This window comes from Epinephelus fuscoguttatus, linkage group LG17, assembly GCF_011397635.1.
Source record: "Epinephelus fuscoguttatus linkage group LG17, E.fuscoguttatus.final_Chr_v1".
Lineage (NCBI taxonomy): Eukaryota > Metazoa > Chordata > Actinopteri > Perciformes > Serranidae > Epinephelus > Epinephelus fuscoguttatus.
In genome coordinates this window covers 38395075-38422745 of record NC_064768.1, presented here as the reverse complement: position 1 = coordinate 38422745, position 27671 = coordinate 38395075, and the positions used below count along the sequence as shown (strand labels likewise).

The following is a 27671-nucleotide window of genomic DNA, read 5'->3' as shown; positions in this document are numbered from 1 at the left end:
ACTGCACACTGTTCTTTTTGAAAAACACAACTCTATCAGGAGAAATGCTGCATTTGTTGGGGACTATTTTCAGCTGCAGATCAACACACAATTAGCACATAACTGATTTAATTCAGCAGGATGGTGTATGTCAAACTGACTCAAGATAAACTACAATGCCCATGTCTATTGCCAAGTTGAAGTAGCATATGGTAACTCTATTGCACAGAGGAATAAACTGTGTATACTGAGCACAGTGACTGTTAGAATCACTTCATTGTTCGGGTCTTTTTATTGGATTTGATGACAATAAGAACATTTTAGAAAATAACCAGCCTTATCCTCCGATGCTAAACCTTTTGTTGTTAAAGGGTAACTTTGGTATTTTTTTAATTATATCTATATCTTATGTCTCTAAAGCCCAGTTCAGACCAAAGATTGGTGACAAGACCAAACCGTTTTAGAACGTTGCAGAGAAAAGTTGCAGCAGTGTGAACTGGCTGGTCTGAGCTCGTCTCAAGCCAGCTGATGGTGTCACCTGCAAGTCAGCTGGTCAAATTGCCGGTGGCTGGTTTTATAGCACATCATCTGTTTGAATAGCCAATCAGCTTGTAGTGAAGTCCGCTGGTCAAGTCAAAATGACCACAGACGGTGTGTTTGCTTGCTGCAGCAGGTGCTTTGTCCCCACTGAGCTGTGTGTTTCCGTCCTCACGGTGTGCTGGTGTCACTGGTGCTGCTCGCTGTTTGAACTTATACCTCCTCACACACACATATTCTCACTGACTGATTAATTGGTGCTGGTTATTCATATTATTGTGGTGTATTTATCATGACTACAGTCCGCCTGATGCTAGTTTTGTTTCTGATTTCCACCGTTTCATCACTACTACAAATACAGCTGTAGCCAGTATCTCACTATCACTATCCTCACTCATATTTTAAGAAGCTACAAATTATATTCAGCCACAAAATAAACCTGAAAAGCTGCGAATCAGAACAGAAGGACAGAGTTGTTGCATAGCGATGATACAACGTCTCATATAGTTGCACTGGTGTGAACCAGTAGGATTTTACAACGTTGCAGAGTGGTGCATTGCAAGTAGCTGCCTGTTTCAAGTCGTCTCGTCGCAAATCTTTGGTCTGAACTGGGCTTAAATGGTCAGTTAGATCAACAAAATAACGGTGCACCATTGAGAGACCGCTGCAGCCAACAGTGACAAAATAGGCTGCAATGTAATCCCTGCAAGCAAGAGAGCATTGTCAATTTACAGCCACTAAAAGTGTTTGTTTCTGCCACTGACAGGCTCACATCTGGCAACCTTATGAAGAGGATCCCCACAGAGGTCGATCTCTTTGGTAAAGAGTAAGATCCCTTTTGTTTAAGCAGACATAGCCCAGACATAGCTATCGTGAAACCCACCAGACTTCATTTAAATAAACAGTAGTTTTATCTTTGTAAAACACATTTCATTCAACACCGACAGGAGCAAAATAAAACTCACAAAAATTGTCTTAGTTTGTCTTTTCACTGCGCCAACAATCGCCAACTCTGAAACAATCCCTAAATTCGTCTGGTGGGTTTGGTGACGATGATTTCGGGGCTGTTTCTGATTTAACAAACAAGATCTTACTCTTTAACAAAGAGGTTGACCTCTGTAGGGATCCTCTCCATAATGCTGTCAGTCACTTAGAACAACAATCTGAGCCTGTCAGTGGCAAAAACAAACACTTTTAGTGGAGATAAATTGACGGTGGTCCACTGCGTTCAGGGATTATATTGCAACCTGTGTTGCTGCTGTTAGCTGAAGCTGGTCTCACTCAACACTGATCAGTTTCAAAATTGTTGTTTCCATGCATCACTTAGTCACTGAAACATCAGAAAATAAGGCTGGAAATGGTTACCCTTTAATGACCTCCATGCACCGGTCAGCCCTGTGACTCATTTCATCCCACTCTGCACCACAGAGGCCAAGCATTAGAGCTTTCTCCATCTGTACTGTGTGAACATAAGAGCACCCATCACTATACATCTTCAAAGCTTCCCCTGCAACTGCCCTGGGAGATCAAGGACACTCAGAGGGGTCAGCTCACTCCACTTAAAGCCCCACAAGTCACCCAGATTATTGCCTGTCCTGATGAAGCCGCAGCTGAAGTGAATCTGTGGGAGGCTGATTGTCACCGTCTTCACAGGCGTCAGCGTGCGATGTTCCTCTGATGGTGTGAATCTGCAAAGACCAGGAGATGCAATCCAGCTGTCCGCCATATCTGCCCACAGCATCTCCACCCCGAACACACACTCACACAGCATTTTAACACATTCCTCCACACTCTGCCCCATCACCACCAGCCTGAAAATGACAAGACAGCCTGGCCTCCTGTCTCTCACCTCATTCCATCTATTCTCCCACGTAGCGTTATGTGAACGCACCACGCCAGTTGACTACACGGAGGTGGGGAGACAGAGCAGACTGTGTTGCAGGCGGCTGCAGCCAAGAGGAAACATCACAGATGACTGATACATGGCTCGCTCATATTCAAGTCTACTTTTATTGATCATTGCACAGCAACATTTACTTTCTTTTCCACCCTTGCGCTCTTGACAGTTCATCGATTCAAACAAAGGAGATGGCTTCCACACCATCACTTATCTTTCATTAGATTATAGGAGACACAGAAATCATTATTTTGGACATAATAGCACATAGAGACTGAAAAATGATGTGTTTTGGATATGGCCCGTTGACATTTCATCTCAAATAATGGTTTCTATCCTAATATCTAATGTTCTATCCTCTAAGCTGCTAGCTTTTTCAATAAACTAAATGGAGCCTCTGACTTGGCTAATGCTGCCTCTGACCAGCGAATCGGGACAGTGAAATTTGTTTTTAATACAGGAAAGTACAGTTTTGACCTCTAAATGTAACTCGGCACCACAGGCAGCCGTAATATCATCAGTGATAATGGCAGAGAATGGCATAGAGGGGAATCAAATCAACAGAGGCGTGATGGATAGATGGAGGGGAGTTAGTAATGTCTGTCTTCACCCTCTGTCCCTTTCTCACATGCAGCTCTTCTCCCCGGGTCCATCTCGCTGAATTATCATACTTGGATGCCGAGGCGCTGAGAACAGGCCAGCGCTGGTTATGAAAGTGTTGCGCATTTGCAGGGAGGGTACATGTGAGTACATGCAAATAGGCCGCTGCATTAGCATTTGATATCCTCGGGGCTGCATGGGCCGTGCAATGCCAAGATGTGGTGGTGGCGTGTGTGTGCGTGTGTGAGCTTGCTGTGAACTCGGCCGCAGCGAGATAGCGATCCACTCTCTCCGGGCATCTTTAACTCTGGAGCACTGAGTCTAATTTCACGCGGCAATAAGGCATGGATACTGAATAACACGCAGGCGGAATGTTAAGAAATCAAATACTTGAAATGCAGATGTCACACAATTCTCCGTGAATGGGTGAATACAGCTTGCCTTGCAGAAAGTAGAAGACTTTGTTTCATGTCTAATTCACGGGTTAATAGAAATTAAAAACAATTTCACAGCCTACTATAACAGGAGTGCTCATTTTATGGTAAATTAGGCTGTAACAATTACATTTGTTGAAAGAGGGGGTGGTCTGTGGGAGCTGTGTACGGCAGCATGCAATCAGCTCAGGCTTCAAGTGGGTGGCTTCACTGTTAGAAAATAATTACATGAGGATAATGTATCAATTCAATATAGACACAGAGTGTAGAAATAGTAGAAAATAGTCCACATAAAATGAGTCTCTGCTTCTTCCAGCGAGCTGAGTGTCTTGGCTGACCAGCTGCAGTCTTAGTCCTGTTCCAGTGGGAGTCTGAGCCAGCTCCTCTCCCCCGCACTTCATCAGCTGGCTCCTGTGGGTCACTTGGCAGCCGGCCACCAACAGCCCCTCCCAACCAGGAACAGAACTGGGCCGTGGGCCTGCCTTCAAACAGGGCGCCCCCCCACCCACCCCTCCAACCACACCCCCACCCCCAACCCTGAGAGCTTCGTCTGACCACCTCCTTCATGCTGAGCTGCTCCCGTGCACGGCTTCACTGCAGAGGAGACAAAAACCACAGGGGAGACATCGGGATGAGTCCACGAGGACACACAGCACGCTGCTTCACATCACGTATCCTCCTTTACTTTACAGTGATTTAATGACAGATAAGAGGAAGTGTTTGGCAAAGAACCTCTTTTTTATCGGATTTTTAAGCAGTGGCTGTAATAATTAAAGGTCATTTTCCTGCCAAGCAGCATGGCTCTTCAAGGGTAGCAAAGCTGCATTTTGTTAAGTAAGACATAATCACTGATTTTGGATGAGTGCATTCATATTTTAATCAACAGCTAATGTGGCCATAGGTCTCAGTTTTTGGATTATTTTGCAGCAATGTCACTGTAACAGCCAATGAGAGGCAAGGACCTGACATATCTTTGGTAATCCAAGGTTGTTTAATAGTCTAAAGATGAACAGTGTTTGGATTTTATATTTAAATAGTCAAATTTGGCTCTGAGGGTGAAAAGAATTTCAAACCAGCTGCTTTATCGACACAAACTGGATTTTTTAAACAGTGTCTATAAGCTGTCGTGTAGAGCACGTTCTGCAAACCACTGAGTGACCTTTAAATCAGAACACATCTCAAAATGTTCTTCAGCGCTTCATTATCAAGCTTCCCTCGACTAAACTGCCAGCAACAGTTATGTTTCTCAGAGTCTGACCACCAAGCGTTACTTCTTGAGCCTCCATTTCATTTCTTCCTGCCTTCAAGGCACAGATAGGACATCGTGAGAAATCCCTTTGACACCTCTCTCCTCCTGCTGGTTCCATTTCGGGAATCGCCAGAGTCTCGCTCCTGTTTTCCTTCTGTCAGAGAGCCTAGAGCTACGGATCCTCATTAGTCACTTTCCCTGAGACCACACTGACACCGGCGACGCGCTCTCCCTCGCTCAGACTTGCTGAAGGCTAGCTCGGCCGCACACCAATTCACAGCCGCTGTCAAAAGCCAGGCGACTTACAGGAGCTGGGCAATCATCAGAATCAACCAACCTTTGAAATGCTGTGAATATCATGAACGTGCTGCTGCTGCTGCTGCTGCTGCATAATGTTACTGTGACTGAAATGCCCGCAGGCATCTGCAGCAAAGTTTCTTGCACAATGGTCTTTTGGGAAAATGGGAAAGTTAAAAGCACCATAGCAGTGGTTTTGAATGTTTAGGACCATTACCTACAAATTGTGTATACTTCACATTACAGCTCGAGATGGCTAATCCATCACAAGGGAGAAATTTGTCAGCTTCGTTAAAGTTGGTGCTGCAAGCAGGGACCGAAAACTCTCCTCGGTGGTGATTTCAGCTGCTAAAAAGCATTATTTAGGCATTATTGGAAAACCCAAATATGTGTCTTTGTGTCTGTGCAGCAAATATGAAGCTACAGCCAGCAGCCAGTGAGACTAACAACTGCAAACAGAGAAGAACAGCTAGCTCGGCTTTGTCCAAAGGTAACAGTCAAGAGACGAAGTGTAAAAACAACAATTTGCAGTTTTACAGGGAGGTACGTGACTGTTTCCTGGTTGGGACCAGTTGCCAGGCAACCAGAGAAGATTCCAGGATGTTACAAGTCCTTGGTTACCCGCCTGTAAAATGATGTGACAATTTTACTCATCAATTTTAGTACGGAAGCAAGATTTTGTCACCTTTGGACAGAGCCAGGCTAGCCTTGATGCTAAGCTAAGCTAACCAGCAGCTGGCTGTGTATTTAGTGTACGTGACTCACTGCAGGAACACAAATAAGTGCATTTCCCAAAATGCCAAATAAAGAGGCTGCTGTCTGGAAGCAGACGGAGATCTCAGGTGTCTGAGTGTCCGATGAATGTGCCATCAGGGAGAGACTCCAAAATGAGCCCTGCTCGCTACAGAGGCAATTAAGGCTTGACAAAAAAAATAATGGATTACATGCAAGTTTCAAATCTATGCAAGTTGTTTCATATTATATCAATATAAATGGACACTAATGGCTGCCTGGAAGGAAGAAAAAAAAAATCAATCTTTAAAGGGATAGTTCAGATCTTTGAAGTGGGGCTTTATCCACAGTCAGTGTGTTACCTACAGTGTCTGCTGGCACACCCCCAGTTTAGAGAAGCAGGGTGGAGTACTGACATGGAAGCTAAGCGATGTACTGCTGTAGATGGCAGCAGCAGCAAAACCTAGAATATTTTCATGGCTTTACTTTATAGTGAGACAACAATTTCTGATGACGAACTAAAGCCGTTAGATCAATCTTTTCAAAGCCAGACTCCATTGAGAAAAACAGCGATTTAACATCACTGAACATGGAGCTGCTGGTGCACCGCTGCCTCCATCAGTTAGTTTGTTTGTGTTAGTTTTTTTGACTTAAGTGTTTAAAAGAGTTTTTCTCAATGGAGTCTGGTGGCTTTAAAGGAATAGTGCACCCAAAAATGAAAATTCAGCCATTATCTACTCACCCATATGCCGATGGAGGCTCAGGTGAAGTTTTAGAGTCCTCACATCACTTGCGGAGATCCAAGGGGAGAGGAGGTAGCAGCACAACTCCACCTAATAGCTGACAGCGCCCCAGATTCAAACGTCCAAAAACGCATAATTGAAACCACAAAATATCTCCATACTGCTCGTCCGTAGTGATCCAAGTGTCCTGAAGCCCCGACATAAAAAGTTGTTTGAAGCTACAGGCTACAATGAGGCTAAAAACAGAGTTCAAATGAGGTTTTTCCAAACAACTTTTTATGTCGGGGCTTCAGGACACTTGGATCACTACGGACGAGCAGTATGGAGATATTTTGTGGTTTCAGTTATGTGTTTTTGGACGTTTGAATCTGGGGCGCCGTCAGCCTGCATTAGGTGGAGTTGTGCTGCTATCTCCTCTCCCCTTGGATCTCTGCAAGTGATGTGAGGACTCTAAAACTTCACCTGAGCCTCCATCGGCATATGGGTGAGTAGATAATGGCTGAAGTTTCATTTTTGGGTGCACTATCCCTTTAATGAGAGCATGAAGTGAAGCCGTTAACAGCTTCCCTGTCGAAACGGGCTGTCTGACAGAAAGGTAAATAATATAGCGTACACTTTAACAGGGGTTCCCGCACATTTTCAAGGACAAGAATTCCAAACTTTTCCATGACTTTTAAAGGACCCACAATGAAGATTTTTTTCTCTCTCTCTTTTGCCGGGCGTTTTTCAAACATCAGATTCAAACTCTATTAAAAAATAATTTCATCTCGCTTGCATACAGGATGGAAGAAAACGACAAAACTAACATGATGTTAAAGGTAGGATCTGGAAGATTTTCCAGTTGCTGTTTGTAAACACACATACAAATTTGGCCCGTCCTATCAGGCTCAACTCTCCCGGGTGTACGGAGCCTGGAGGTATGGAAAAAGGCTTCACAGAAGAGGTTCAGGCAAGGCTCGCGCTGGTGCACGCTCGGACATGCTTGGACACGCTCGGGCACGGCACCTGCGCTCTCTCATTGGCTGGGGAAATCTCCGCCCAGAAGCGCTCACAAAAACATACAGTTAAAGGGCAGGAGCTCTGCAAACAGAGTCACCACCACACATGAGTAGAAGCCCATAGGTGATGATTAAGCAGGATTTCATTTGTATATGTCTATATTTTGTTTTTGAAAATCCTCCAGATCCTACCTTTAAACAAAACGTAACACATAAGCACATACTATAGCTATGTTATGTCAATAGCTAAATAAAATACATTTCCGTTACGTTAGATGACGTGTACCAATCCACAGAAGATTATCGTAACTTTATAAACAACAAAATTCCATGACAGTTCCAAAACTTTCAATGATTTTTACTAATTCAATGACTTTTCCAGGCCTGGAGAACGTGACTGTGAAACTTGCGATGACTTTCCAGATTTTCTATGACCATTGGAACCCTGTTTAACTGATTGACTGACTTTTTAGCTCAGACTTTTACAAGTAGCTGGAATAGATTTCGTTGCTGCCCTCGTCCGCAGCAGTACGTTGCTCAGCTTCCCTGTCTGTACTCCAGCCTGCCTCTCAAAACTGGGGGGGTTGACCGACATCTACCGTATGTAACTACGGATAAGAGCCTCATATATTCCCACTTCCAAAAATCCGACCTATCCCTTTAAGCTTGCCGTCGGTAAAGAGGAAAACATTTGCCGTGAGTTGCTGTGCTGAAGCATGCAGAAAGCAGGAGTATGACTCTTGGAAACAGAAATAGGTGCGGCGGACCAACCTGAGGTTTGTACGGTCTCACTTCAGCAGACTGTCAGTCTCCGGGCACTCAGTGACCGATAGCTGTGCCTGAAGGAAGGACAAAGCCCAAATCAATACCCTGTCTAAAAACACTGGGAGAAACTTGAGACAGATCATGCAATGTCTACAGGAGAAGATATGCTCATGCAACTCAAGCTTTCTTTTTTTGGATAACTTTGTACAGGCAGAACATTTTAAATATTACAGTAAGCAACCTTTACACAGCAAATAAAAAAAGTAACAGCAGCTCAACTGTACAGAAGATATTGACACAGATTTGGCTTTGTTCATTTTAGCAAGAGTTGCATTAACACTATTCTAATAGATTTTGTTAGTACACAGAACAGTTATTTTGGTACATAAAATCCACTACTGTATGATATTGGAAGTTACGTTTGTCTTACTTTTGAGGTGATTCTTTTTTGTTGCCATGACTGTAATGATATTTTAAGAAACTGTACGCATTTACCAGCAAGTTTATGTCAATGGATAAACACACTACGAAATTAAACATTTAGGGTTAGGTTACCTTTACAGTGGAGTTCTCTAGGTTATAACCATCCTCTCCATTGCACTGCCATTACTCTGTACTAAAGTAGCCATCGCGCCAGCGTCATTCATGACAATGAAGCCTAGACCTGAATGGTGGTTTGAATTCAGTTAATTTTCAGATGCTATGAAAGCAATTCTCATTAACGATTACGACCACAGGTAAGAGGATTGAAAAAGTCTTATACATACCCAGGCATTCAATGCTTTAGAACTCTATACACATTAGGAAGCTATCCAGGTTATTTTAGAGGTCTTACCTCTGGGTCCTTTTTAAAAAGTATAGAAAGAGAGAGAAAGAATAAGTTGTGCTCTTTTGATAATCAATCAAGACATCATTTAGTAGGGTTAAAGTCTTCAGACGTCAATACATTCATTTAGATTTAAAATGCGCTTTTGAATGAGAAACAAAGGAAAACACCTACATCTGACTGCTGAAGGTTGTTTAAAAAAGGCCATTTCAGAATTTTACTAGGACAGGAAACAAATAAAGCAAGTTAAGTTTCATAAAAAACAAACTAAGCTTTATTGACAAACTGCTGCAAAACATCTTTTGGACAGATTTAGTAACCTATTTAGGCAAGCTTACACATGTAGCATAATGCATTTTATGGAGAGGGTACAGATACTAGTGGCAGAATAAGTACAGTTAGGATGTTTTAAAATATGTACAAGAGTTCGGATTGAGCTGCAGGATCCCTTCTCTGTAGAAAGAGAAGACCCATGTGGAGATTTTTGTCCCAATCCTTCTTTGTGTACTTTGTGCATGCAGTTTATAGAGAATCAGATCACAAAATGAAGACCTGAACTGTCGTTAGCATAACACGAGGCCGTCTCTCGGCCGTGTGCTCATTAAACAAACATTTTGTCTTCAGAGTCTTAAAATTAATTTTTAACATGTATAACAAATTGAGGATATGAGGACAGTCCATCTCAACAGTGTCTATTAGGGCTATATTTCAAAACTCTAAGTACAATGACAAATATTGCTGCCTAAGTCTAAATGGACAACGTTTTAGAACTATTTAAAAACAAACCATCATCAAGAATGAATTGCACTGATTCCATTAACATTGATTCTTTAACCTTCACTTAATTTAAGATTGTTTTTTTGTTTCTATATTACATAATTGAAAGTTTAAAAGGTCTTTTATTTGGCTATATTAACAGAATTTTGAAATGTAGCCTAAATGGGAATCTGCAACTGACCCTCGACAGATTCTTTGTATTTAAAAACAATTAAAATGGATTCCTTAGACAAGTGGGTAATGAGCCACTAATTCCACTAGAAATGACTACTCCCAAACAGTAAAAAAAATTAAAGATCAACAATGCAAAAAAAGCCAGAGGGGGGTAAAAAGGGTCAGAGAAAAAAATACAGCAAAATAAATTAAAATTCAAATGAAAAAGAACAAAAGAAGGACGCCAACTTCTCATCGCTAACCCGTCTAATTGGGGGTTGGTGGCTGGTTGGTTAGGTGGTTGGTTGGTTGGTGCGACAGAGTAGGGGGTCGGGGGAGGGGGTTTGCGGTCAAATCTCAAAAACCAGTTCCGATTTTCAGTTCCCAATTTGCTCTCTCGTATAAAGTCCAGTGAAGGAAAAGACCAAACCAAAGACAAAACGGACAATTACTTTTGTCGGGCTGCTTAAAGCGAGAGCTGCCGTGGTAGACAGGCGGTAGTCAGGGCGACACGTTAAGGGTGGTGAGTCCGCTTCAGTACTGTCGGTATGGGTGCTCCCGGTAAGGCGTCTTGGCACCTCTGGAGGGGGGAGGGGCCTTCCCTGCGGCTGGTCGCTGGGTCCCGTTCCAGTCATCCTGGCCTGCAGAGAACACACACAAAAAATATTATTAGATATCGATTCAAACCACTTCAACTTTTATTACACAAAACGATTTGGGTCAGTGGACTTTAAAGGGACACTGTGAAGTTTCCTTGTTAATAAAATTTACATTCAGTGGTTCTCACCAAAATATACTGTGTGTATCCTTGTTGAAGAAATGGGTTGGAATAAAATGAAACCAATGGCATGACTGTTTATGGCATCACCCGACACAAGTAAAACAGAGACCTACAGGGAACCTTTAAAGGGACAGTCCACCCCCTAAAATCCATATCTTTCCTCTCACCTGTAGTGCTATTTATCAGTCTAGACTGTTTTGGTGTGAGTTGCCGAGTGTTGCAGATATCGGCCATAGAGATGTCTGCCTTTTCTCCAATGTAATGAAACTAGATGGCACTCAGCTTGTGGTGCTCAAAGCAGCAAAAACTCAACAGCAATGCCTCTTTCCAGAAATCATGACCTGGTCACTCAAGATAATCCACAGACTGAACCACACCCACTAACTATCGCCGCGCAGAAGGAAGCATGCATCTACTCATGGACGAGAGGCTCAAGCTTGTTATAGTGCTAGATGTAAACACAGGGTTCCCACAAATTGTCATGAACAAAATTCTAAAACTTTTCCATGACTTTTCAAGGACCCATAATAAAAAAAAGCCTGCCCCACTTGCCCTGTGTTTTTCAAAGATTCAGCTAATGTACATGACGGGAGAGAAAGAACGCGGCGAGAAAATGAAGACACATACGTGACAGTAAACAAAATGTTGTCACACATTGACACATATTAGGGCTATGTCATGTGTCAACAGCTCCAGAAAATAAATTTACTGTTATGTTACATTACTAGGGCTGCAACGATCAACTATTAAAATAATCGGTGACTATTTTAGTAGTCGACTAATCAGTCTGATTGAAAAGTACCCCAAAATACTCTTATTGCAGCTTCTTACGTTCAAATATTGGCAGCTTTACACACTCTCCCATGACGGTGAACGAAAACCCTTAATGAGTACGAAACAAAACATGAGATGACATCATTTTGGGGTTTGGGAGAGACAGACCGACATTTTTCAACATTTTAACACATTTTTTGAAAAAATGATTAGTCGACTAATCCAAGAAATAATCGACTGATTAGTCGACAATAAAAATAATCATTAGTTGCAGCCCTATACATTACATGGAAGGTTATCCACAAAAGATTACCCTACACACATATTTCCAAGACTTTTAATGATTTCTCGTAATTCCATGACTTTACCGGGCAGGTTTTCCAACCCTGTAAACATTAATGCCGTCCTCCTCGGCTGAGCTGTAACATTAGTTAGCTCAGTGGTGCTAGGTGAGCTAGCAGCAGATGCACACTTGCTTCTGCGCAGTGATACAGTTGTTGGGTGTAGTTTGCTAGAAAGAAAATAGTTCCTACATGAAACTGCTCACAACAAGGTCTGTGGATTATCTTGAGTAACCAGGTCATGATTTCTGGAAAGACACATTGCTGTTAAGTTTTTCAAATTTATTTTTGGCGCTTTGAGCACCACAAGTTGAGTGCCATCTAGTTCCATTATATTTGAGAGAAGGCAGGCATCTCTACGGCCGATACCTCCAACACTCTGCAGCTCACACCAAAACTATCTAGACTGATAAACAGCTCTACAGGTGAGAGGAAAAATATGTGTTTTATATTTTGGGGTGGACTGTCCCTTTAAAGTTACCAGTCAGTGGCTTTAACTTTGAAATCGAACATCATTTTGACCAGTTATCCTTAAAATCATTTTAAATCCTGCTCCAATAAGATCAGTGTGATGGGCTGTTGATATTTTTAGACCTGAATCTGACAAATTCTGGACACATTATGCAAATCAGTCAACCAATCAATAAATAAAAATGTATTCATTCCACTGCGTAGGGAAATAAGGCATACGACACGACTAGAAAATAAAAATACAAATAAAATACAATTAAAAATAAAGTTTTTTGCTAACTTTTTTGAGCACACTTTTTAATTCAGCATCTCTTTAACTATAAATGAGGTCATCCTTGTTGACAGTGAATAAAGTTTCTCCTCACCATATGACTCATATGACTCTGTGGTCTCTCCATGTCCGTAGTCGTAGTACTCTGGCTCTCTGATGGTCAAAAACAGGGAGAGAAGAAGAAGAAGAAGAAGAAGAAGAAGAAGAAGGAAAAACATCACTTTTAATCTTTGAAAAACTTCAAGTAGCTGCTGACTGTAATGTCTAGGGGGATGATAATTGGCTTCCATGAATAAGATCAAAGCTTGGCTCTGTAGCATGAAACATCTTAGTCCCGGCTGGTTCTCCTAAATAACACCGCCATCCAAAGCGTGAAACATGAAGTACCATCAGTGCTGAATTTGTGCAGAGTGGCTAAAAAGTGTTTCTGCTGCTCTCAAATTCCTTTGAGTGAAACTAGCAACTAGGCAACGTGTGTGCACTTTGAGAGGAGCAGGTGAAAACCAAAGAGACGTCTGAATCACTCACGCCTGCGGCTGACTGTAATAGCTGTCGTATGACTCGTAGGCCGTGTCTGTGTAGCTCTCATCGTAGCCCTGGAGAGGGGAGGAAACAGAGACACAGAGTGAGACATCGGGAGAAGCTTGTTCATGAATCATGAATGTCAAGATGTCCCCAAAGTACTACACTTGTACTAAAGCAGACACGCTCCCCTTATGTCTCGAGCATCCGAAATCACTTGTTTCTGTGTTGACGGACGAGCAGCTCAAAGCTAACAGAGCGCCAAGAACAATCTGATTCAGAGGAGACACGAGTGGTGAGGTCAGATTCAGCCACGTCAAATCTGACGCAGTCACGTTCCACAGATAAACTCATCTTTTGGCTGTTGCACTACTTACTCCTCACAGTTCTCACCTTCTCCTGACTAAACTTGTTTGAATGATAAAAACATGAATAACTGTGCTGAGGACGTCCACACACAAACTAATTGAATAAACTAAACCGACCCTCCTCTGCGTCTTGTACTTACATATTCCTCGTAGCTCTCAGCAGCTGCAGCAGGGGTGTGCTGGTGGGGGGGTGGATGCGCCATCCTCTGGGGGGGTCCGGCGGCTGGGGGCCTGGCGCGCGGTGCTGAGGCTCCCCTGGCGGGCGCTGCTGGGGGTCCTCCTCGGCCTGCTGGGACGCCTCTCACGGCACCACCTCTGGCTGGGCCGCCTCGAGCCACACCTCCCCTGGCAGGAGCACCGCGAGGAGGCATTCCCCTCCCCCTGGAGAAGAGAACGCTGAGTTTATACGGTGTTCCACTTGAAGGAAAAGTTCTGCATTGTAGGAACTCGTTCACTGCTTATTCACTTTGTTGCCAAGAGTTAGACAAGAAGATCAATATCACTCTTATGCCTCTGTATGAAGCTAAACTAGCTTAGCTTAACTTCACCCGATCTGTCCGAGGGCAACAAAATCAGTTACATCTCCTGTGTTTCAATAACACGTTTATTAGGGCTGGAGTTATTTGTATACTTGTGTGCCAATTCAATACGTATTTCGAATATTTAAGTGCTATGATATTATGATTTTTTTGTTCACAATTTTAACACTAGACCCTGGGGAAAAGTTGAATCATACACTTCTAGAGACTTTATATCATGAGACATATCCCCAGACACAATGCACATCACAAGTCCGATATTTCAGCAGGAACACATACTGTATAGAAAAGTGTAAAATAAGCTAATTAGTGTTTCTATGGTCTTATTATTAACTATTTCATTCCATTAAGCACTTTGTAACCTTGCTATGTGAGAAGTGCCTCATAAAAAAACTTCACTTACTTACTAAAATGTAAATTACATGTACAAGGAAGTAAATTTAAAGTGGTACATTTAGCCGTCCCTGCTCATAGAGCACGCAGTGTTTTCCATACATTGAATTATCTGTGGTGCTTGCAAAAATATCAACACGCACTGCCACTGATGTCTTTATTTAATTTTTGTTTTTTATTTTTGATTATTAGTATTTAAAATGAGTATAATCTTGTTCGGTTGTAGAGGTGCACTCAGTGCATTGATTTGCTCTCCCCTTTCTGTTTATCAGATCACAAATGAGACAAGAATTAACCAGTTCGCCACCCCACAGTCCCGCCGACTCTCCCTGCTGCCTGGAGACAGGAGGAGACTGGGCGGAGGCTCTGGAGACGGACTCAGTAGCAGCTGCAGCAACTTGCATTCAGCCAGCACAAACCCGTGTGCTGGGGTCCATAGCGGGCTGGGTCTAACATGTGTACTGGCAGCAACAGAAAGTTTGCGCCGGGCTAGCTAAATCTGAGTTGCTATTCAAGCAGCTGAAAGTCCGTCGTCGGACCGTCTGCTGTTTGCTGCTTTCTCGGTTTGAGGAAGTGCTTCTTCCTCCTTCCGCATTTGAATTAAATAGATTTATGCATTAAAAAAAAAAACAATTAAAAAAAAAAAGTAGAAAAAAATAAGTGAATCTATTTTTCCTCCACCTCTAATGTTTCTTAGAGAGCTGTCAAGTTGCTGGCAGGTGGAATTTGTAACGGAGTTGAACTGGCTGTTCCCCCTGTTTTCAGTCTTTGTGATAAGCTAAGCTAACCGCCTACTAGCTCCAGCTATGATACACCATACAGATCTGCGAGTGGTGTTGAGCCTCTTATCTAACTTGCGGCAAAATAGCAAGTAGGCTTTTTTTTGCCAAAATATCAAGCTTTTTTCAACATTTTTTTATTTTAAAACATTTGTACCACATGATCCTTCACATTTGTACACAAGAAACAAACATGAAGGAACAATTTAGGGACCTTTGGGATGTTCTGTGGCCAGAGACTGATTTAGATTCCTTGATATTTCTTTAACTCACAGTTAAAGCTGTTTCTCCTAACGGTAAGTACCATGTTCTCAGCCAGAAGTATCTTAAGTCAAAGATGCTTCTACAAAATGTTCCTCAGCATAAATACACCAAAAACTGCACAATTACACAATGAGGAGTAAATATAATTCTGCCTCCAGCCTTGCTCAGCATTTTCATTCATACATATATATACATATACACGGTAGTGGATGAACAACAGAGTCTTTGTATTTCTTCAGTGACCTAGCAGCTGTTATATGAGAAACTCAGTGTGTGTGTGTGTGTGTGTGTGTGTGTGTGTGTGTGTGTGTGTGCGTGCATTTCCACACACCTGTGTGCTCCACCAGGAGGGACTCCGCGGCCCCTGACCGGAGGGCCCCCTCGGACTCTGGCTCCATGCTCCTGGCCTCCGTTCAGGTAGCTCATCTCCATGAACTGCTCTTGGCAGATATCATCCATCATATCCTACACACACACACACACACACACACACACACAGAGGAAGAAAATAAAAAGAGGAGAGAGAGGGTGAGAAACAGGAGCACACGACATGGGAAAGTGAAGGTGCACAGATGAAAAGCACAGAAAGAGAGAAGAAGGAAGAAATGGAGGCGGCTTGGAAGAACGAACGATGAATAGAGGAGTGAAACACAATTACAGCGCTGCTCGCAACACGGCATCCCCCTAATGGCTAACAGAGCGAGTGGAAGAAAAAGTCTCGGTGACTCAGTGTTAAAGAGAAGGGGGTAGGGGGGGTCGTGGATGTGGGAGGTTGGAAAGCATCCATCCACACTCGCTGCCTTCCTGTGCCTCTCAGTCATGCACAAAATGTAAATCACTTCTCCCTGCACTTCTTGACAAGTCTGGTGTGACTGCATCAACGGTTACCTTATTCCAGCCCCGGAAAAAAACAATAAGTTGGGCTGGATTAGTGAGGCTGCCTGTCTGAGCAGCACAAATCCCGCAACACGATCCACCGTCTTTCTCTGGGGAGCAATCTCGAGGGCTGCACCGTGACCCAATCAATTCTTTCTCATAAATCAGTCCCTGGAATGGTGACCGAGCTCTAATGATGGTGAAAAAGAAGGTGGGTGCTACAATATGCAGCGCAGACGGCAGCTTTCAATTTATCTGCAGCAAAAAAGCAAACACAAGCCACTTGACTGATTACAAATTCATCTCAGGCGGGGAGCCGTGTGACTGCAGCTGCATTTAACAAGCCGCTGTGGTGACATGTCTTTACCCGTCAAGGTGTTTAGATTAATTAAGCTTCTTTAGACTTTGCATACTATAGAAAATACAAAGAAGAAGAGTGTCAGTGTCGAGAACTAAAAGGATCCGCGAGCTCTTCAAAGGGATCAAGGCTACGCTTTTTGCATTTACATTAAAAGACATATACGGATATTAAAAAGATGAGGAAGAACAAAAGAGTCGAAGCCTTCTGGAATACCTGAGGAGGAGTACAGCTAATACATAAAACATTTCACCAACAAATCACATCCACCCATTTTCTGAGTCATTTATTAAATATAGCGCGGCTCCAAATGAAGGCCGTCAAGCCTGACAGATTAGGGCCTTAAATTGTAGCGACAGGTTCTGCAGGGAACAGCTTTTAACATAACGCTGCAATACCAACATCACGACTGGTTCATCAGCCCATTCATCTCGCCTTTGATCCAAATGATTCTTTCTTCTATAGCACCCCGCACACTAATTAAAAAATGTGGGCATCTACTGGCCTGCTCTGGCACGAGCCATTGTTAGAGCGCTGTGGGTTTCAGCCGGGCTCGGCAGCAGACCGGGTTGGCCCGCGCTCAAGAATCTCTCAGCACAAAACTAATAAAGTAAGCGTGGGCCGCGCGGGGTGAATTCTGCCACATATCTGTCTGGGAGCTCCACATCTCCAAGCTGATTCTCTTCGCTCCCTAATGAATGGGACTCAGGTAGAGACACAGTGATGAACAGACATGGAGGAGAGTGAGATGAAGGGGTGACCCGCCGACACAGTCCAAACGACCTGATTCGTCCCATTAAGCTGCTTTACGTTACGTTGCTTTCTTTAGTTACACGCTGCGATTTGCTCCACCTCTCTGAGAGGCACGCCATCAGTCAATTACCAAGGAACACTTTCAGCGGGGTTTCTCAACCTTCTTCAATCTTTTCCCCAATTTCAGCTCCTCAGTTGTGACGATTTGGTGTTTTTCTTTGTCCTTTGTGAAAGTGATTCAATCGTTTTCAAGGTTTAGGCTGCTGATGAGACAAACTATCTGAACACATCAGCTTTGGGATTAAAGCTACAGCTGGTAACGTTTATAAAAATAACTTTATCACTTTATTCTGAAAGAAGTACATGAGACAGCATGGAAAATATCATGTCCCTGCTCCTCTTTCTATCTGCTAGAATCCACCGCGGCAAATTGACAACAACCAATCAGAGCCAAGGAGCCACTAACCCACTGTCAGTCACTGCTCGTTAACTGCGTTCAAACTGCTGATCAAGTATAAATCTGTGTAAAATGACAAAGTGACACAGCCGCCATGTTGGAAACAACTGCCCGGAGTGCTAAGCACCGCCCACCAGCCGGACCAACGCTCTCATTTTACAGTTCAACAGTCACTAAAATCTGTTTCTGAAACATGTGAGGTGAGAAATATGCGACTCAGTGACAGAATCTTGATTCATACTTGATGAGCGCTGCCTCGTTTGACAGTTTGACCGCAGTTCCCGATCAGCGACTGACATGACTGACAGCTGCATTAGAGACTCTTCTGCTCTGATTGGTTGTTTTCGTTCATGTGCGGTGAGGCCATAGAGGCGCTACAAGATAATAGAGTAGGCAGAGGAATATAGTTTTTTTTTTTTCTTACAGATTATCTGTCTCACATAGTGCTGTGCGAATACAGTGACAGTTATTAACTATGGCTTTAAGGCCACTGTAAGAGGCATTTTTCGCAATAATCAAATTAATATTTTATAAACCAAACAATTAATAGAGAAAATATTGGGCTAATGAGAGTTCAATTTGTAGGATTAAGTTGAGAACTCGTCAGAAAATTTGCCGACAGAAAATAAAAGAAATCTAATTTAACCATTTTCTTCAATTAGAAATTCAAAATTTTCCTGCTACAGTTTTACAAATGAAAGATCTGTCAATATTGGTGACATTTTTAAGTGTAAATGATTAATGGAATACATAATCAGCTGTTTAATTAATGACAAAAAATAACTCTTAGATAGGGCTGGGCAATATATCAGTATTATAACGATATCGTGATATGAGACTAGATGTTATCAAAGGCTGCACCATATGCCAAAAAAAATTAAAAATCTTGTCGTGATTATTCTGACGGTTAAAGTGTTTGTGATATACGTTGCAATTTCAGTGGGAACAGTAATTTTTGCATTTAATTTTCACTGACAATATTATAAAAATGACGATGATGTGATTTTCTCTGAGGTCGTTACCAGACGAGCGCTTTCTCTTACATCTGGAATTAATTTGTAGGCTTGTGCATCTCTGTAACACCACAATACTTTATTAATAATGGTATGTTGTGACACATTTTACCTTAATTAAAAAATGCAGCTGCTGCAATTTGGACATTTTGCCGGGTCATATTGCAGTTTTGTTAATATTTTGATTAATTGTGGAGCTGTAATATCGTCTTAGATTTTTGATATCGTGATACTCTGTTGTGTTTTTCTGGTTTTAAAGGCTGTATTACAGTAAAGTGATGTGATTTTCTGAACTTAACAGACTGTTTTGGTTGTTCTATTATTTGCCTTTACCCACTCAGTCCTTATATAAACATTACTGATGATTATTTATCAAAAATCTCATTGTGTAAATATTTTGTGGAAGCACCAATACTCAACCCCAGAATAGCTGCAATATTGATATCAAGGTTTTTGGTCAAAAATATTTCAGCTATTCTCGATTTTCTCCTCTGTTAAATGCAGCACTCAGAAACACATCAATGCAGCAAAGTCAGACTCACAGGAAACAGGAACTTCTTGACTTCCTCCATGGCGTGTGCCATGCGCAAGTAGGCCTCCGGCACGGGGGCAAACACCTCGATGAATACGTGCAGCTCCATGGACAAGTGGGCGTACTTGGGCTCTCCGCCTTTCCTCAGCCCCTCCTCCTGAGACAAGGGCAACATCACACACGGTCAGGGAGTCAACGAGAGCATGCGGCGAACTTGAAAATGAAATGAATTATGCAGGAAGTAATCGCATTTCACCCGCCTCAGAGGGCAGCGAGCATAGGTGTGGTATTCCCTTCCTTTATATAGCTTAATAATTACATCAGAGTGGTGGATAATAGGTTTAGCGGGATATCCTGAAGATTCCTGGAACAGATGTGCAGAGCGTGGATGCCCTTGGCTTTACGTTTACGTTCACCTGAGCTATCCTGCCAGTTGACGCCATCTGGGCTCGCTGCCTGACATCCCTCTCAAGTACAGGCCAGATGTGTTATGGCTTCAGGTACCCTTCTCACAGGTGTGTAACACCAGATGTGTGTATGTGTCTGTGTGTGTGAGAGAGAGTGTTTTACCTTGGATTTGTCTCTCATGGATCCTTTGCCCAGCACAGAGATCTTGGCTCCGGTCTCTTCCTGCAGACGCTTGATTGTATTGCCCTGAGGTCCCAAAATCTTCCCCACGAAATTGAACTAATAGCAAAACAAAGCAGGAGAAAATTAGCCTGACAATCAAAGCAGAGGTGAGTTTAATACCAAGAGAGTGAAGGAGCAATCACTGTCAGGGGTCCTGTTGCACACACTGCAGCCTTAAGTAGTAGATTTAGCAGAGAGGGTCGATACGGGCCCCTGAGGGCTGGAACACCGTCAGTTGCTATTCACCACAATCATCCGAGCACTGAGCCAGAACCAAGTCGTGATCAAAACCTGCTATCTTTACCTCCTCACTCTTGGAGCAGAGTGATTACCATGTGTATATGATGTGTCCTACAATTAGCTGTCATTGCTAAACACATTTAGCAAAGTGTTGCCCCCAAGGAAGCAATTCCTCCTGGAGCTGTAAAAGTAGCTTTTGTAATCTGAAACCACTCATTAGCTTTGTCATCCCTGACACCGCCTGACTGATGTACCGACTAAAACTAAATCTGGCAAACTAAGACAGGCTTCTAAAGATCAGAAGGCTGCCTTACCCGGCAGACCAGACTCCTACATCATATTGATCTGATGCTCCAGATGGGGCCGCGTCTATACATCTTATTCTTGTTAAAATCTTAAAGAAGCGCCGTCTCCCAACTTTCGTCAACATCAGAAGGCAAGCCGAATCCTTAAAGTTACACAACAGGCTTTAGACAGCTGCCATATAAACTTTAGGTGACTCCAACTGATGCAAATAAATTCAACAACATGCAAATGAAGAATTATGCAACTGGCAATGTGCTCTGTGAGTTTTACAGGACAGTTTATGCCCTCGCATGCCTTCTCCAACGTCATAAACCACCTGAAAATCAATGTAGCCAAATGTGTGAGCCAGATATAGATTGAACTGCTATGGATGAATACACCTGAGGTTATATGATAAAGCCAAGTAAGACTTCACTCCACAGACTGAATCTCCTCTGCAATATAGAGCCATCCTACCCAGAGTTACATTAACATTTTGATCTTTTTTTTATGATATTTTAAAGCACGCCGGTATCGGCTGTAATTATACTCGAGGGCGTAAAGATCAAGGTTGAGAGGAGTAATTTGAGACTCCAAAGTAACCCCATGGCTTTGTGTAATTGAAACCCGGCTGCAGGATAAATTAAATCAAGGGGGGTTCACGGGGGAGAGAAAAAAGAGGACAGAAGAAGAAGGGGAGAGAAAGACAGGGGCTCACCTTCGGGTACTGTTTGACAGGTATGAGCACTCGTTCCTTAAGTTTGATGTTCTTTGTTGTGAAAAGGTCCAGGTATGCTTCTGCCTCCTTTTTAGTCTCGCCTTTCTGGATTCTATCAATTTCTAGAAGGGGAGAGGCAGCTGGGTTCAGGCAAACAGGATTCACAGTACATCTCAGTAATGAGGAGCATTTTTCTGCACTTACATGATTAAGAAAGCATTAACTTGGAGATTTGCAGGTCACACGCTGTCAGTGTCTGAGTTCAAACTTTGCAAAATTCAGTTGAAAATCGTCCTATTTTTAGACACAGAAGTTACATTTAGCAGCTGTTCCAACTGCAGCTTGACAGATCCCAGACATCTAAGAAACACTTTCGCTTTTCAGGCTAATTTTAACTGAGACAACTTGACATCTTGTGACTGACATCAGTGTTTACTGAATGCTAAACAGTGGCTCCTCCAGATAAATACAAGATAATGAGGGAGTATATGAGAGAGCAACGTCTTGTGGATGTGTCAACATCTTGAATAGAGCTAAAACAGTTAATCCAATTAACAGACTTTGATGAGAAATTAATTGTTTCAGCCATTTTTCACACCAACAGAGTCTGCATGCATCTTCTCTGATGTGAGATTGTGTTGCTTTATTTAATGGGGAACAGAACAGAGTATTTTGGGGTGTTGCACTGCTGAGCAGACAAAATAAGACACGTGAAGACATCACCTCTGCGAGCTAACCTAAAGAATCAAAAACACTGTCAGAATCATCAGTGATCCTGAATCTTCCACACCACAGTACAGAATATTCAGTTTTCACAGCTACGTTTTTTTTTTAAGCCATCAGCTCTTCCCTCTGTCGCCTCGTCCATGTGGCACAGCACCTAAAGTCTCCAGCACTCATAACACCATCACAGCTCTTCATCTCAAACCACCTCCTCACTCCTGGCCATGACAGCTCCGGAGCCTGCGATGTGCAAACATGTCAGCTGCACCGCAGTCCACCAGCTGCAGATGGAGGCAGCCTCAGTGGATGTCAAACCTTTGTCTTTTTGCATCACTTTCATTTTCAGACACTAGATTATACACGTCCTGTTAGACAAAGAGACCAGCTTAACCTGCACACCAGGCACCTGAGACTCTTGCATATAAGAAGCAGCTTGCAGGAGAACAATCTCTGGGAGAGCACATGGGCAATGAAACAAAATAATCTCTCAACTAGCAGATCTATTGCACCCAGCAGCTATCCCATAATATCCTAATGATGTTTGTGTATTTTCATTTTCTGTAGCAGCTCCTGTGAAGATTTGTGCTGCTCAGTAGTGACTTTATTGCTGTCTTATTGCACCTCCGGGTACATGATCTTACAGCATCACTGTATTATAACAGGTCATATTCTGTGATGGTGCTGTCCTCCAAAAATGTATACAGAAAATATTAATATAGAAGAAGACATGTTCTCAGAGCAGGGTGACGACCACAGGGAAATAACTGATACCACAGGCAGTCTTTTCTTTGGTCCCCTCTCCTGCACAGCTACAGGACAGCAGCCCGGAGACAGCGGCACTTGAAGGTCTCTGTCACCGCCAAGAGGCCGCCGCGTCTCGGCTCTGAAGTGGCGAGGTGACCCGAGTCACGGAGAGTGGCGCACATCTCTGAGATGCTGCGCAACACACCTGCCACACAATGAGCTCAACAGGGGCCCGTCAGAGACAACACCTCGTCCGGGAAAGAGTCCGAGTTTTTAAGTTGACACTGCGCGCGAGCTCCGACACTTAAAGCAAACATGTTATTGCGTCGCAGCTGCGCGAGAGGAAGCGGAAATTATTGAGATGATTATTTGAAAGTGTGTCTCCCTCTGTGGTGCTGTGATGGCTCTGGGCTATTTACAGTCTCATTATGTATTATCTAATGACCCCCACATGCCTCGCACACACACACACATATTCCTGTCACTGACGTATACAAGCGGTGTTTCTGCCGCGGTTTACGGGGCACTCCGCGTCCCGTCCGCACACACATGGCACCGTGCAGGTGCGCGTTTATTTGGGTGCGTTCACGAGCCGAATGGCGCCACTCTGCAACTCACGAGCACATCCTGAAAGACAAAACGATAAACAGCATATAACTTTACCTGCGTTTAAAAGTTTCATGGCGTGCGTAAACGACGAGTCCAGGCTGTCCTTCTCCGCCAGCAGCTCGGGGAGATATTTTTCGTCGTTCTCCATTTTGAGTTTAGACAGGAGGGGGGAGTCAGTTTCGGTGCAACAAAAAAAAAAAGCGTGAAAAAAGCCCAACAATAATAGAAAAAGAAGTAGTCCAGTTATGTAACTACGGAGTGCCGCGTATCCTCTGTGCGGACGGCGCTTTGCATGTGGCTACCGGGCGTTTCTGCGACGGACGGGTCCGCTGTACTTGGAGTCAGTGATGCTCTCCCCAGCTGGCTGGTTCCCTCTTCTCAGCAGCGCTGACTGGATGGAAATGGGAGAACAAAAGCTGTGAGAGACGGGTAGAATAGTGATCCTACTCAAGCCGGCGGAAGTGAGCTCAGAAGGACGTAGTTCTCCGGACTGACGCCGCCTACTGTGTGCTGTGTTGATGCGCGCCGCCTCCAGGAGCGATAATCCCAATATCAGATTGTCAGTACTGGTATGGGTGTGCCCCGGGACGGTGTGGCACGGGTAGAATAAAAGGTCCAGACTGATAGAAGAGACGCCCAGCCACTGGGATCACTTTGCTCTGAGGGGGACTCATGTGGAAAGGTGTGTGTAGACTGCAGGTGTATCCAGTGGTGTAGTGGTACTTGATGAGGTGGGTTTAACCTCCCATATATTCCAGTGTCTTTTTGGCTTTCTGGAAAACAATGTGGGTATACCCCATATACCCGTGTATACTCCCCGCTGCAGCACTGGGTGCATCAGAGCCAGAGGTGCCTGAGTGGACTGATCAGTGATAGGTAGCTTTGCTGTGATGTCCATAGAGTTTTCTAGAATTAAAGGGGTTAAGGCAATGGACATCAGGTGAAACATGGATTTCATTTTTTGTCAACTAGATAGATAGATAGATAGATAGAGATGTAACAGGGTCAGTTATACAGCAGTAATATGTGTGACAAAATCAAATTTGTAGTATTAAGTATTAGAATTACACAATTTTTTTTACAGTTGACACTCTCAGGCCTCCGTAGTCAATATGTGGAACATCTGACACCCAGTTTCTGTACCCCTACCTTCACCTTTGGGGGTACCCCACCTATAAAGTGGTGTCTCCTTCCTTCAAGTTCATTTTATGCTTCAGTAGGGGCTCGAGTTGGTATGGCTGTGCTTGACGGACGATTTTGTTTTTGCCACTTGCTATCAGAGATGTAAGGAATAAACAGAGATCGTCTCCGAAGATATCCAAGGTCTAGGACTCTTATCTTTGCAGACAACACTGGAGTCCACTGTTACAGATAGACAGATAGATAGATAGATAGATAGATAGATAGATAGATAGATAGATAGATGGACAATACTAGTCAATAGAACAGAATAAGTCTGTGAATAGAAACTAAATTACAGACACGGATCATATTCCAAATCTAATATGCAGTGAATTGTTATGTGCTGCAGTGTAATAGATTTTCATATCAAGTGTGCATTAATTGAATCGTGAATAGGATAATGATAGATAATGACATATGTTCAGTGTTTAATTTGTTAATATAATTTCACTTGGTGCCCTGAAGATGTGGCACTTTCATTCCAGGCTCTCTACTGTCCCTTAGTGGCGGTGCCGATCATAACAGCGAGTGTGTCTTGGAAAGATGCTGCTGCTGATGAAACTGGGACCAGAAGAAGAAGCAGCCTGTGCTTTGTCTAATCTCCCATTTTTCCTTTCCATTTCTATTGATTCAGAAACACTTATGTGAAAGTGAAAAGCGCAGTGAGGAGAACGTCTGGGGCGGACTCTAAAGGATTGATTCCTGCGTTTCAGACGGTGGTAATGAACCTGTCACGCCACTGAGTGGAGCGCAATAGGTCAGAGGTTAGAGCTGGTCTAATGCATACAAAGCAGTGCGGGCCATTCCTTGTGTATTGGGTCTTTAAGCATATACAGTAGAATGCATTATGTGCAGGCGGATGCTCTTTGAACAAACAGCAAAAACTGCAGGTCATTTGTCAGTCCGCTGCCAGAGTGAAAACCATTACGATCGACCGCAGCTGTACCCAGGAATGCATCTGCTCAAAACAAATGAAGGCAAAAATTGTCTGCAATAAACACTTATGGGAGGCCGAAGACCCGCTCTAACTATCAGCGTTCAGCTTGATCTATCTCTGACCGTTACAGTGTTATTAGTGTTGGGGGTTGCAAGGTTGTCCTGACTCCTCTTGTCATTGACAGAATGGATAGGCTGTGAGCTGAATTTCAATTGGCTCATAAAAGGAAGAGTTACTTCTCTTGGCAGGTGGAGGGGTTCCAATCCGATAGCTTGCGCTCTTGCCTTCTGCTTGTGTGGACTTCCCCTGTCCCCTAACATACAGAGCCACAGTCTGGGGTAAACAGGGGCAGATGGAAGGGGGTAAACACCGGGGTTAGGCTTATATAAGCCACTGCTATTCTAGATCTTTGCATCTGACCATTTTTCATGCCCCAAAGACTCCAAAAAATGGCAAGGACTCAGTGCTCCCTTGGAGTTTTATCCTTGTTCGGGTAGAGGAGCCTGCGAAACAGCATTTAAAGCATCATGGGATTCTGAAACTCCACTAAAAGTCAAACTAATAAAATTCTGAGCAGCTCCTTGTGCTACTTCACTGTAGTTTTTACAACTACAGCATAACGAGACCAAAAGACATGCTGGAGGCTCTGTGAGGTTGCAGTTATAGGCACAGTAGAGCTTTGACCTAAATACTAATGTCAGCATGCTAGCATGCTCCCACTGACGATGCTAATGTGCTGATATTTAGCAGGTGCATTATTTATGGTCAACATCTTAGTTTAGCATGTTTTATGCTAACATTTGTACAGCTGAGGCTGATGGGAATTACATTATTCTTGCTAGTGGGCCTATAAATTAAAGGATTTGATAATAATTTTGTCCTGATGATAGAGCTATATTAAAGAAGTCATCAAAGTGATTACAATTCATCCTGAGTGTACGGCGCTTATATTTTCAAACTCCCAAACCACAACCCTTGGTGTACTGCACGACTGTGAACTTGCACACCTGTATGCGCTTATGTGCATGCACCATAGGTGTTTTCATTAAGGATGGGGGACAGTTATTTCAGCACTTAGCACACCTACAGAGTGCACCTTTCAACACCATACACCTTAGCAGAAGAATGTAGTGAAAGTCAATTGCGTTTTGTCTCCCAAAATCCACCAAAACTCTTTTCTTGAAACTGTATAAATATAACAAACAAGACCATCTGTTTCAACAGATGTTAGGCGAAGGTCTCCTCCTGAACTGCCCGTTTCAGATGGCTGTCACAAACATTTGTCCCGCTGAAGTACGGCACAACGATGCTGCTTCCTTCTTGTAGCCACCACTTCTGTTTGACCGTCTTAATTCATCAGCATTTCCTACGTGTGCAACTAAAAATGCAAGCTTCCCGAACAGACTTTTACTGGGCTGTTACAACTGACATTTTCAACTAGAGTTGTCTGAATGACCAGAGACTCTAAGCTCTAGTGTGCAGAACGCGGCAGTATTGTTGCTGGGTACTTTATGAAGGACGAAGTAAGCTAGTAAGAAAAGTTGGACATTTTCCTCTTCATGACAGCCAATCATTAGCAGCGTAGCCTAAAGAGTCACAAGCATCATAGCTGACAGCATCAAAGACACACATTCAGACAAATTGGTGTTGAATTCAGATGCATAGATTATGTTATATGATACACCTCTATGTAAGTGCTGAAATTAAGTATAATCTTATCATTGTTATTATTCTATTCTTCTTATTATTATTTTAATTGTGGTGAAAATCTGGATAATTTTCTTGCGAATGTTGAAAACTGGGACATTTAATGTTTCACGGATATTTGTCAGGACTTGGGTCACCCAGCATGAAACCTGGAGAATACTGGACAATTTTCAACATCTTGATAACGTATCCTGGTGAGAACATGAATGCATGTAGCAAATTTCATGGAAATCCATCCCTCAGTTGTTGCGACATTTGGTCAAGACCACAAGTGTCAATTTTCCAGACAGCACCAGAGAAAAGGTTGGGAGATCACCAAAGTAATTCAGAGTTATCCTCTGGGGATCATGAACAACTGTGCCAAATTTCATGGGAACCCATCCCCAAATTTTTAAGACATTTAACTTAAAACAAAAA

General features: G+C 43.1%; 1 protein-coding gene across 4 annotated transcripts; it reads right to left on the bottom strand.

Moving 5' to 3' along the window:
* Window positions 1-3979: 3979 nt before the first annotated feature.
* khdrbs1b (KH domain containing, RNA binding, signal transduction associated 1b) lies at window positions 3980-23917 on the bottom strand. 4 transcript variants are annotated; one of them, XR_007451467.1, is made up of 11 exons: window positions 23483-23917; window positions 21353-21474; window positions 20050-20166; window positions 19490-19636; window positions 15822-15955; window positions 13656-13896; window positions 13154-13221; window positions 12720-12778; window positions 8787-10628; window positions 8238-8305; window positions 3980-4041 (listed from the first exon to the last, which is right to left on the bottom strand). XR_007451467.1 is itself a non-coding variant. In XM_049602104.1 (9 exons), exons 1-9 carry the CDS (start codon window positions 23574-23576, stop codon window positions 10522-10524), a joined length of 1089 nt encoding a protein of 362 aa, XP_049458061.1. In that variant the 5' UTR covers window positions 23577-23917; the 3' UTR covers window positions 8316-10521. The 4 variants fall into 4 exon arrangements, 1 of the variants encoding a protein (XP_049458061.1); XR_007451469.1 differs by having other exon boundaries at window positions 10440-10628; XR_007451468.1 differs by lacking the exons at window positions 3980-4041; window positions 8238-8305 and having other exon boundaries at window positions 8316-8895; window positions 8999-10628.
* Between the last annotated feature and the right edge of the window lie 3754 nt (window positions 23918-27671).